The sequence below is a fragment of the Oenanthe melanoleuca genome, chromosome 10 (genome assembly GCF_029582105.1).
Source record: "Oenanthe melanoleuca isolate GR-GAL-2019-014 chromosome 10, OMel1.0, whole genome shotgun sequence".
NCBI classification, from domain to species: Eukaryota; Metazoa; Chordata; class Aves; order Passeriformes; family Muscicapidae; genus Oenanthe; species Oenanthe melanoleuca.
The window spans coordinates 5468139-5481004 of NC_079344.1; the positions used below are offsets into that span (position 1 = coordinate 5468139).

The 12866-nt window shown below is 33.8% G+C and overlaps 1 protein-coding gene across 1 annotated transcript in view; it reads left to right on the plus strand.

Annotated features, from left to right (window-relative positions):
• The window catches only part of WDR72 (WD repeat domain 72), a 92654-nt gene that overhangs the window by 23950 nt on the left and 55838 nt on the right, over positions 1–12866 (plus strand). The window contains exon 13 of the mRNA XM_056500044.1: positions 2819–3021. Within this exon, the coding sequence (XP_056356019.1) occupies positions 2819–3021 (203 nt within the window). The remainder of the gene's footprint in view (positions 1–2818; positions 3022–12866) is intronic.

Sequence of the window (12866 nt, forward strand, 5' to 3'; positions counted from 1 at the left end):
ATGCAAGAAAGGATGGGGTTTATTTAAGAAAATAGACACCTTCTGGAAGGTGCTACTTAAAAGAGATTTGAGATAGCTGCTATGAGTGATATATAAGTGATTTAAAGATGTAAAAGGAAATTTTCCAATGGATTTTAGGATGCCATAATGTTCTCTTAGTAAGAAGATAAGCTGGTTGTCCAGGGCATTTGCTATTCAATGTTCCTCTCTAAAAATGTGCGTTAAAAATTAAAAAAAAAATCCCAAACCAATTGTAACTTCTCTATGTGAGAAGCCATGCTCTGTTTCTTGCTTCTTGAACCCAGAAGGGCTTTTTTCAGTTGATCAGATGTTAATTTTCTCTTCTCCAAACTACTCAAAAAATGGCATGCTTGGATTGGCATTTTTTTGATGCACTTAGAAAAGAGTTTGTTAGTGACAGACATGTTCAGTAACCCAACAACCTGTTGGTGGTTTCTCACTTCGTATCTGGTAGGTCTGTAATATGTAGAAGCATATCTGTCACCTTCTTAAAATGTGAATTTGCTTTCATGTACATTGAAAATACCTGTATATTCCATTCAGGCAATTGCCTTCCAAGGTTAAATTCTGCTGTCCCATTTTCTATACCTTTTACCACTTCTGGTATGTTTCTTCTTCTGTCAACTAAATTTTTTTTCTTCAACCAGAATTTGAAGAAAAAAATACTTTGAAGCTGTTGCCAGAGAAAAGCTCTGATATATAGAAAATAATCAAATAATCTTAACTAAATTCTATTATATTATATATCCACTAGATTATCCCACAGAATGGTCTGACTCTGAGGGATAACTGCTGCTGAGGCACTCATATGCATCTGGAGTGACCAAGACATGTTTGGAAGTTCTGTCTAATACCAAAGACTATGCATAATCAGGTCTTTGAAATTTAATACCATGCCCCCCAAAAGTCTTGGATTTATTAAAAACTTACTGTAAATTCTCTTAAAAGGAAGATGATATCTGGTTATTTCACAGGGATATTATGATAGTCTTGAGGATTCCAGTAGTGAATTGCACTGAAAGCTGTGTTACAGAAAGCAAGTTTGATATATGTATGTATATACATGCATACAAATATTCACTGTTAGTGGACTTGCTGCAGGAGGTGATAAAGCTTCAGCCCATCCACTTAAAAGTGGGAAGAACAATGATTTCCTTGAATTTTGTTCTTTTTTTGCTCTGAATAATCCACAGTGTTCTGTAGCATGTTTTTAGCTTGAAACGCTACTTTACATATGTAAAGCCAAAATTATATTAGCTGAGTGACTGTATTATTTCCAAACTTCGCTTTCTTAAAAGTACAGCAGCATTTGCAATGTTTGCTCATGCCCAATGTAAACTGTGTAATCATTCCTTGTAGGCTTCTATAAACTTTATTTTTGTGTTCCTTAAATACTGAAATGTGTCAGTGCTGGGAGCATGTAGACAGTTGAACTGTGAAGACCTTTTGGGCTTCCTTAAGCTTCCTTGGGCATCCTCTTCTGTAATGGTCCCTGGCACTGGCTACTAGTCCTGGGGAGGAATTAAGAAAATGGCAGTTTAAAAACAGTTGGGGCTGATTCTTATTTCTTTCAGTGTAGTATTACAGTAATCTGTGGTGTTCAACTGATTTCTGTGGGGCACAAAGAATCAGGTGCCCTATTTTCTTCTGCTCTGAATTCAAAGACTTTGTTGTACAGGTAGGAGAGATGATACTGCAGTGAAGAGAAATGGATGAGTTTCAGAGAAATAATTTCAGATAAAGAGATTTTATACACACATATACACACAAACATTTATTGTATGAGATCCCTCAATCCCAGTCCAATATTTTTAGCAGGTGTTACTGATAGAACTTCAATGTTACACATTCGTTTCTTGTAGCAGTGAGAGGGAAAATTCATGTCGTATTACTTGAGGATAGAAAGAATTCAAACTTAAGGAAAAATCATTTCATGTTATAGGTGATATTTAATACTTGAAAAACCCTTCAGATGTATTTTATCTCTGATATTTATAGGAAACATGCTTTTCCAGCAATTTCTTTTAATTCCTGTAGGAAATGTGTAGTATATAATAGTAGCTCATTTCCAATACGTTTAAATTCAGTTGTAATATCTTTAATGTTAGTTATAATTAAAATAGTATTACTAAAATTACTACTAGATAAAATTTTTACTGAAGTAAATGTAACTGAGTATAACATCTAGAGGATTTAGATTCCAGAGACTCACACAAGAGATGAAAAAGCCTCTGAAACATCACATGGATATTGCTGATGACTAAGCTACATGTATATTCATGTATAAACCTTCTTTACGTACGACAATTTTTAGGAATTGAATGAAAAAAATTGAGCTTTCTCTTGCTATTTGTAATCCAGAACACTAGAGGACAGCACTTAAGTATTACATAAATGTGTTGTTTACACTATTAATGATATAGATGCTCTGGAAAGGCTTTGTGAGGAGGAAACAAATTACAGTTTTGAACAGTTAGGGCAAGTGATTTTTGTGAATGTCATTGGCTCCCTTTGTAAACTGCATCTCACTCCACATATAAAATAACTGGAGCTGCTTGTGGTCTGAAACAAAGTTATTTGCTGCAGCAATTTCTTTAGAAATTAATCTTTACTTTTAAAATAGCAATAGTATAGAATACATTTTTAATTTTAAAAAATGAGTTATTTGCCTCATCTGTAAATATTTTGTGATTTATTTGCTCACATGTAGTGTACCATATTAATACTATGTTACTTACATAGAGACGTGATACTATAGCTCATTGAAAAAGTTACAACTTCTGTTTTGTTTCTCTAGGCACACTGGAACGACATGAAACTGGTGAAACAGCAAGGGCAATTCTTACTGCAATTGAAGATTCAGAATACTTAGTGGCAGATGCTCCACTTTCTGTATCTCAGGAGACAAAACGAAACAAGAATTCTGGATACAAACACTCCAGCTTGTATAAGCATGGCATGGGCCCTTATCTTGCTCATATAGAGAAGTCTTCAGATAAGGTAAGAGTGAAGAGTAGAGCATTTCTCCAGAACAATTAGCTGTGATTCAAATTCTATACCCTTTCAGCCACTAATGTGTAAGTGGGATGGTGGCTTGGTTTTATGTTTATAAAGCTTCTTCTGGCTGGCTCAGTTTTTATGCCTTTAACCCCATTTCATAGACAAATATGGAAAATGGGCAGAGGGCCTTATGCAAGGTCATTAGTAGATAATCTCAAAAGGATTTTCTCAGGTGTTATTATCTGTAGTTAGATCCTTTTCCTCATGCCTCCAGTTTGTGACTGCACCTGTCAGTAGTACCCTGAGAACAACTGAATACACCTCACACCCATTCAAATGTGTAGGTCTTGAGAACAAGCACATTGTAAACAATGCTATTGGTCTTTCTCTTATTGCTCTTCTAATGAGACTGCAGATCCCTCTTTTCATTCAGGGATTGTTTTTATTGGGTGTGTTTTCTATTATCATCATCACAGAATAGACTGCAAGTGCCTTATTTTGTGTTAGCGTGATTAGATTTGGCACCTTACTGGTTAAAAAAAGATGGTAGTGCTGTTGTGAGGTACTGGGCTGCAAATAGGTTTGACCATCTTCAGGAGAGGATTGTATTTAGCTTTATCTAGAAATGCTTTTCTGCTGGAATCATTAAACTAACTAATTGTGACTGATGGAGAAGATGTGCTCTTTCTTTTTGTTTTGAATAAGTAATAGAAGGAAATCATATGCTTAAAGTAGTGGTAATGTGCCAATAAAATGGAGAAAATTAGTACAGAGACATCAAATCGTGAGAAGTAAGACTGAAAATGTAATAGTCACTCTATTTTCTTGTGGACTAGATATAGATATACTTTATCAGTTATTTGTAGATATTTAAAAATTTAATATAGTAAACATTTGTTAATTTAAAAACTGATTATTTTAACTGTCTCTAATTTAATACCATTTCAAATTCAATGCCTTTTCAAAGGATATTGCCTTTTTCATGTAGAAAAAAAATTGTTACAAGCTTATTTTTTTAAACCCTATTTATGCATCAAGAGGTAATATAGTCACTGAATTCTGTGTATCTTATGATTAGGAGTTTCATGTTGTTTGTTCTTCCTTACCACTGTCTAATTCATAGGGTTTGTGACTTTTGTTCTCTGCAAAAAACAGGAAGTCGTGTCTGCTATTCCTCAACCCTCAATGTACATAGAAGGTATTTTACCACAACCATTGCTAGTGAAAAATGCTTTCCCTCAATCACACATAGAAACAGTCTTCACAATGGTCTCTGGCTTTTATTCTGGCTTTGTTAATTATAGGAAATGAACTAGCAGGTATTTCAAAAATGAAAAAGTACAGCTTGGTCCAGGTCCTCAGTCTTGAATTTTAAAGTCTTTTCTTCATTCTATCTTCAAATTTACATATGCCATTGAGTTTCTAATGATTGTAGTTTAACTTTTAATATTTTTCTTTGACCTTTTACTAACCTCAGTCTGATTTCTAAAGTTCTTTTTGATCCCATTTTCTGAAAAGTCTTATTAGCGCGTAATCCTGCTGAGCATGTTGTGGGGCAGATGGTGCACTAGTTGGCCATTGACACAGAATCTGATCTCCCTGTTAGTTTGTTAAAAGGAATAGTTTCTTCTTGCCTTCTTAGATAGGAACAAAAGAAAAAAGTTTTGGTAGTTGTTTGGTAAGTCGTTTTAGGTACATCTATTAAACTGAAAATTGCATGGATTTAACAAGGTGAGAGGAAAGAAAATGAGCTGATTATGGAATATGGGAAAAGAGCTTTTTATAAACTTTGAGGCGTGGAGTTTAACATGCTTTGGGAATTATCGTGATCCTAATTTGGGAGAAATATTACAATATTAGGAAAGCATGGAAATGTAACAATTTGTAGCACTTTTTTTGGTCTAATATGCATCTTGTCTGCTCTGGTTTCTCAAAATAATATTCTATTTTCATGTTTGAATGTTGTTTATTAATTATCTTGTCTAAATGAAGTATTATTAAGATTACTATTGATATCTCTTAGACTTTTTCTGTCAAAATTTTTTTTTTAGTTTTTATTGTTCTTTGTCACTACCAACCTGTTAGGTTTGTCTAAATTCATAATAAATTAAGTTCTGTACTTGGGAAAGCACTTTTCATTCATCAAATGTGTTATCCAGTACATTCAGGGCCTCTTCCCACTTGCATCTGCATTGGAGAAGGTTCTGTAGATTGGTTTGGGAGATGCTGGAGCCTGAATGTATTTAGTGTAGCTGAACCTGGGAAAAACATAACAATGGAAGTCCCTTAATGCTATTGCAGAAGCCCAGTGCTGGCTACACAAAAGGAGAGTGGAACTGCAGCTTTTTTGCCACTGGTCTGTTATTGCTGAATTGAAGGCTTGTTATGAACTCTGCTGTTTATCTTAAGTTTTGTGCAGAAAACATTTTTTTTATATTTTTCAAAATGTGCTCTATTGAGTCTTTTGCATCATTGTATTTAAGCATCTTGAAATATTGTAGAAATTCAGATCCCATGTAGTTAGTGAGAGGACAGTGGTTATCAGACTTTAACACTCCATGCCCCATTAATTAAAGCATATTATTACACATGTAAAACTATCACAAAAGTTTCAGATTATGTGTGGGTTTTAATATAGAATGAGTGTTTCATTATCAATTTCCTTCTTTGGCAAATTGCGTGTTAGAAATTTAACAACATACTAAATTTTTAATAACTTTTCTATCAAAAAAACCATCATCAATTTTAGCATATATTAAAGAACTCAATTTTAGAAGATTTATGTGACAGGAAAAATGAGCTATTCTGTCCTGTTGGTATTGTAATGGTGAGTGATTCTTTTGTACAATGACTGATCCACATGAAGATTGCAAGTTAAATCCAGCATTTATTCTTGCTATTATTGCACTGTTTTATCATTCATGTTATATTTAAGTTGAAATAATGTTTTCAAACTAATGGTCTCTCTTTCCTTTATCCTAAGAAAGATAAATATCCTCACACAGTAGTCCAGTTTCAAAGGCTTTCTTTCAAAACTTTTACCATCATGTAAATCACATATACAAAAGCAGAATGTTTTGATTTCATGGTGTTTTGACCATTTTAATTCTTTTATTGTGCTGCACGTGCCAGTGGGAGTACCAATAACAGATGACTGTGACAAATTCAGTTAACACAAGATCCATATTAATGTTGTCAAATCCTCTTGATATATTTAAACAGATTTTAATTATTTTTAATATCAAAAGTCCCAAAATATATAGCTTAATAGTTCTCCAAGAAAGCTGTACTTAATATGTGAATGTAAAACCTCTCATAAAAATGAAACTTTTATATTGGCCTTAGTCATTGACATAGGGTATTCATCAAGTCAGCAATTTGTGTGGCAAAGTGCCATTTGAATAGTGTATTGTTAGAATACTTATGGTCCACTTGACAAGGGCTCTTGCTGTAAATAGTGCAATTTGACTCCAGCTGTTAAAGAGTGGCTTTGACAGCAGCCAAATAGAATGGAGATGCTTTACTGCACCGCAGAAAAATCAATATTGGGTTCTTGTTCATTGTAACCTGTTTTCTGTTTTTTTTTTTTTTTTTTTTTTTTTTCCGATTTATACAAGACTATCTAGAGTTCATTTGTGAAAGTTTAAATATTATTTTGAAATTGAGGCTGTTTTATTTTCAGATTAATGTTGGTGGTGAATGATGCTTGTGTTTAGTTAGAAAGAAGACACTGCTTTGTGGATATACACAATGTGATGATGCAGCATTATTGAAACTGTTTATAGGGATAAATGTTAGGATGTGGGTGCATAAGTTGTGTGACTAATGACAAAAAAATGTTCTTTCCTTCCTTTGTTTTTTTCTTTTTTCTTTTTGTAGTGCTAGTGTAGAATCCCTGTCAATTTCTAAGTATAGGGTTTTTTTAAAGCAGGTTTCTTTGTTGTTCTCTCTGTAACAACCCCCACAGATGTTGACAATCTGTAGTGCCATTGTAGATTTTCCTGAAGCATGGTCTTGCTAGTGCTGAACAGTTTTCCAGCAGTATTCAGTGACACAAGGTTGCTATGATACCTGGCCAGTAGCAATAGGTATTGAATCACTGGTCTTAATTACAATAGAATACACACTAGACTGTGCTCATAGTCTTTATATGGAACTAGCTCTCATTATACCTTTAAGTCATAGTTCTGTCTGAAAATTGGAGCTCTGTGAAAAACTGATTTAAAAAAGATTGAAATGCTTCAGTGTGTCATATGAAGATTTCATTGATGCACATAAAAATCTGGATGTGTCTGGGAATTGTTTTCCTGATGTTCCAGAAACCCTTTATTTTGGAAAGTTTCCTACCTTTTCAGCTTCAGTATTTTGGCTATAAATCTGTGTTTATAATGCATTAATATTTCTAGTGATTTCAGTAAAGTAATCAGGATGTTCTGGGTAGAAACATTAGAGGAAAAGCAGTTTTTATAAAATCTGTGCAATAGTTGCTGAAGCCTGAAGTCTTAAATTATACTACTGAAAATCTAGATCAGAAAAGGGATTTTTTTTTACTGTGTATGTAAGATAAGGCAAAGATGGGGTGAGAAACATTCATTTATACGTGGACTTTTATAAGTATATGTATTTTTTTTATATATTAACCCGGTAATTTCTTGAAATATGTTGTAATAAGTGTCCTTCAGAACTTGATGTTCACTTACATAACAGTATACATATTCTGCTCTGAACAAAAATATGTAAGGACAAGAATTTCCAGAAGTTATAAATAAAAGAAATATCTGCTTTGTTGCTGCTCAGAATAAGAGGCAAATGTAGAGTGTAGGACAATGGCAGCTATTTGTTTTAGTATAGCAGGAGGAGCAATATGAAAATAAAATTGTTATTGGAAGCCTGGAAAATCACTGCTAGTTAAATCTTACTGATGGCAAAATTGATAGAAAAATGGAAATAAGATACAAGCACAAATACAAAATAATACTTAGCAAATAGGAAATCAGGAGTGATACCATAAACAATGATGTCACAGACATGGATTCCTTTAATTTCTTTCCTTTTATAATTTTAGAGCATTATTATGGGGAATTACAGATATTGATGATTTCTGTGAAGTGGATTAATAAGGAAAATAGAAAGTAGTAGAATATTTCTTCTTAAAATTGGTAGCATCACATTACTGCTGGTAGGGTATTTTTTTTATCCCCCAGGACTAGTGTTCAGTAGCCATATTTAGTAGTTTATTAAGTCATCATGATGGGCAAATAAGTAAAGGAAAAAGGACTCAATAAATACAGATTATTTTTCTGTGTAATTCAGTTGCAAAATATTTTAGTACTACATTTCCTGTGAAATTTTACAATTAAGTATTTATGAAGGGACCAAGGTAGCAACATAACTACAGTGAAGTAATAAGATTAAATTTGGACCAGTTAGAAAGAACCGTGATCCTGAGGGATATCAATAGCTTCGACCACATGCCATCTTTGATGGAAGTTACTGTAGTTTTTGAATTGGCTCACCAAGTCAAGAATTTGTTGATTTGTGTTTTCTCCATTGATTGCCTCAAAGCAAAATGAAACCAAAAAGTTGTCATTATGATATTGTAGCACATTTTAATCTTAGCACATGTGGATAGCAATTAACACAGGATGACAGAAATCTGGTAAGCCTTAACTACTTATTTCAATGTTTCTGACACTATTTTCTAGTCTGTGACTGTACTGAAGGTGACTGACTTAAAACTTCTTTCCCTTTCTGGACAACTAATTGGACTGTGTAATAAAGCTAAAGAGGCTGCTATAGTATCCTACTAGAAATAAATCTAAAGTCAATATCAACAGTCCTTGTGAAGTATTTCATGTTGAAGGATGATTTATTGATGCTAACCTAGCTATTGTTGTCTTTGTCTTTTCCCATACCTCTACTGCTGTGCTGTGTTTTACTTCTGTCTCTTGGAATCCTTAGCAAAGTTTGCATTTTGGTTTTTTTAGGGATATGCACTTATAATTAAAGACATAGAGTTTCTATCTTATGGAAGTGGTGTTCATGATATCATATTTGCCACTTAAGACTGTTTCTTTTAAGTCTGGGTGTGAAGCTGGGCACAGCTTGAGTTTTCCTATCTTGGATTTTACCTTTACTACTTTAGTAGTCTAAATGGTTTGACTTGTTCTGTAGATCAGCCTAGCTGATTTTCCTACTAAGTGCTCTGCCTAATTCTAGAATCACATGATCTTTTTTATAACCTTTATTTTTGTGTTATTCAATGGTGTTCTTTAAGTTCTTCATCATTCATGACAGTGATATGGTGGAATCTCTACAGTTCTGATAATCATCTTTTCTACTCTAAACATCAATTCCCTGGCCTTTTATAGTTTAATTAGTATTATTTTAGTGAAGAAAAATATTAACAAGAATTCAAAGTGAATTCAGTGTGATACCTTTTCCTAGGTTTCCATTTCACACATCTATTTAAAAAAACAGTATTGACTTTTTTAGAAGCACATCATCATCTTGCAACTTTAGAAATAGGATTTGCAACAAACAAACCTTATGCTGCAAAAGAAAGACTTGTTATGTGCTAGCTTCCTTCTGATGGCTAATTGAAACACCTGTCTTGGTTATATAGCAGATATAAAATCCTTGGCTAACCTATGCTTTGATTTCAAACAAAGCAAGCAAGAGCAGTGGTTATATGTCCAGTCTCTTGATAGATTTTTGTATATTAATACTCAAACCTTAATTTGTTCTCGTGGTCAGGTTTGGTTCTTGCAGTACTTATGGGAAAGGATGAATCATCCCAGCAGACACCTGAGAATGTTTGTTTCCAAATCCTGTTCTTTTGGAAGCCTCTGCAGTAAGACTGAACAGCTTGCAAGAACAGTATCAAATTTATGTATACAGAAACTTAGCTGCCATCCTGATACATCCTAAATGCTACAGTGTCTGAAGAAATTCTTGCCTATTCTTAAAATCTATAATTCTTGCCTGTTCTTAAAATCTTAAGAATGTCACTTTATAAAATACACATGATTTTTTGTTGTTGTTGTTGTTCTTTTTCATTAGTAGAAAGTCACTTGTTTATGAATTGGTCTAGAACGTCTATGTATATAAATTTTCTGGGTGGGACTCTTATAATTCAAGATGAGAAATGCACTTAGAGCAGCCCAGGGAAAATGTGTTTCTATTGGAGTCAGCACTCAGACATGTATTGCTAACTTAATTTTTATATACATCAGTTCTTCTTAGGATAAAGCAATATTCTCAAGCTCCTGCAAAGGTCCTGTTGGCAGTATCTCTGTGTTCAGCATTGTATCCAACAGATATTTGGATGTTTGTTCATCCAGTAAATTGTTGAATATGATAATTCCTAAATCCTGAGCCAGCAGTCTGTGGCTTTGGATTGCTGTAGCATTTCTTGTCCAGTTGATAATCAAGAAAACTTTGGAGATGTTCCATCTTTTTTTCTAAAGTGCTGAGTGAGGATGGAAATTTTTCATTACCACCCACCACTGAGCTGTAAATATTTCTAAAGATATGCTTAGGAAATTTACTTTTACATTCAAAATAAGTTAATATATTAAGATGTAGGCAGAGTATTTCAATATTGAGTGTATAAATAATACTTAATTTTAAACTATATCTTATTCCTTCTTTCTGTCTAAACTTTTCTTGACTGAGACTGTCCATGTCAGAAATGGATGTTAGCTAGAGATGATTTCCAGTTCACTTTTATATTCTTTCTAGGATTATATTATTAGACAAGATTGTGTAAAATGTATTGTTTAGAATTGCCTTTCTAATAGTGTGCCCAGGCAGGCAGTGATATGAATTCTAGAGCAAAACAAAAGTTTTCTGTAAAAAATAGTCTATACATTTCTTCAAATATTTGTCTAAAAATAAAGTGTAGATTTGTTTCCTAGTGTTGAAATTTTGTGAAGGATATTAATTTTACTTGCCTGTTATTCTTTGATATCTTTTAAATATTTATCTCCAGAATCTCTTTTATATGGATACTTTTATTAAATCCAGCAGAAACCTCTAAGTTGAGTGTCATGGAGAGAGAGAGTGTGTTAACTTGAAAACAAAATGTGCAAAACATTATATTTTCATTCCAGACTTCTACACTGAGCAATAGAATAGATGTGTTAGCAATTCTTCCTGAACAATTGAAATTTTTGTGCCCAGTAGATCCATCTGGACTACAATCTGCCTGACAGTGGCCTTCCATACATGATAAAAAGAGGGTTTATTCAGTTGCTTAGACTATTCATCACACAGCTTGAGCCTGAAGACTCCTTGGCTTAATTACTTACATTGTGCCACAGATGCATCAGCAGTGATGCTACAGTTACTGTTCAAAGTGCTGTGAGGATAGTAAAGCCTTCCACTGGGATTTAACAAAAGAAAAAAGAAAGATTGCAGTGTTGTGAGGGAAGAGGGTGTCTCTGCTTATGTTGCAATTAAGTTGATAGATAAATACTGGTGCAAACTCAAAAAATACTTTAGCCTTTTCTTCATTGAAGTGGATTCGTAGGGGTATCTGGGCATCTTCAGTAATATGACTGGAGTTGTAATGAATACCATAATAAAAGTAAAGTAAGGCAAGTTCAAAACAGTTTGTTTATACTAGTTCATATGGGAAAATTCATCATGCACTGACACATTTGTTTGGGACTGCACTGTCCAAATGATGAAGCCTCAGGTCAAGCATAAATTACATGTGAAAGTAAACTGGGGCACTACTACTGACTCCAGGGTTTTTACAGATAGCTCTTCATATGTGAGTACTGAGCTATAAAAAGGGTAAATGAATAAGAAAAAAGTTCTGAATGCCTTCATCGCAGGATCCTCTGTCCTATGACTAGGTGAAGTGTCTGAAAGTAAGGAAAATGCATGACCTTGGGATAGTGACACCATAACTGTGTGATGCTCACCCTGTGCATGAGGCCAGGATTGTTTTTTTGGCAGGTAGGCCTGGCCTCTCTGTGCACTTTGGGAGACCATGGATACTCTTAGTGACAAAGTTTTCACATGCTCCCTAAATTTGAAGCATGGGAGGTGGGCAGGGTAAGGCTGGGGTGTGATATGTGGACTGCTGATAGGAGCTAATATTGGATTAGGAAGTGCATATGGTTTCTATGTGGAGATGAAAGTGTAGCCAACAATTTGCATCCTTTCTTCCTCAGCAGGTTCTTTTAGAGATGGTGTATGGTGTATGTTTAAGTGCTACTTCAGTTATATACCTGCTGCTTGTAACTGTTTTTAAATAAATGCATCTTTGCACATATCTTAGATTGCTTGTCCTTTCAGCAGAGTAAGAAAATAAGGTAGCTGTAAAAAGGTATTTGTAAAAAGATTATGAACTGAAGGAGGCAGGTTTGCTGATGGGATTTACCTGAAATAAGACACCATTCAATGTTTAGATTATTTTTAAGTTACAAATATCTAAATCGGTTTGAAAGACCATATTTCTATCTAATTATTAGCAATTCCTGAAGCATGACCTTGAGAATTTGAAGTTTCTTATAGGGAAGACTTGGACCCTCATTTCAGATTGTTCTATCTTACATTTCTTAAAGTCCTTGCTTTTTAAATTATTGCATCAAAATTCTAGTCATAAAATACATGAGTGATCTGTACTCTCTGTCTTAGTACTCTTCCACTGAATGATGTTTGATCATGTGCTATATGCTGTGCTGTCATGGGAAAAGGTTATACTAGCTTTTCTTCTTGCTTGTCTTTTAATGATCAAACTAAATTAGGCTTCCTAAATTTGGAAGTGACTTAATGCTAAGTAGATGAGTAAGTTACATCAAGTTTTTGATTTTATATGTAGAAGATATATT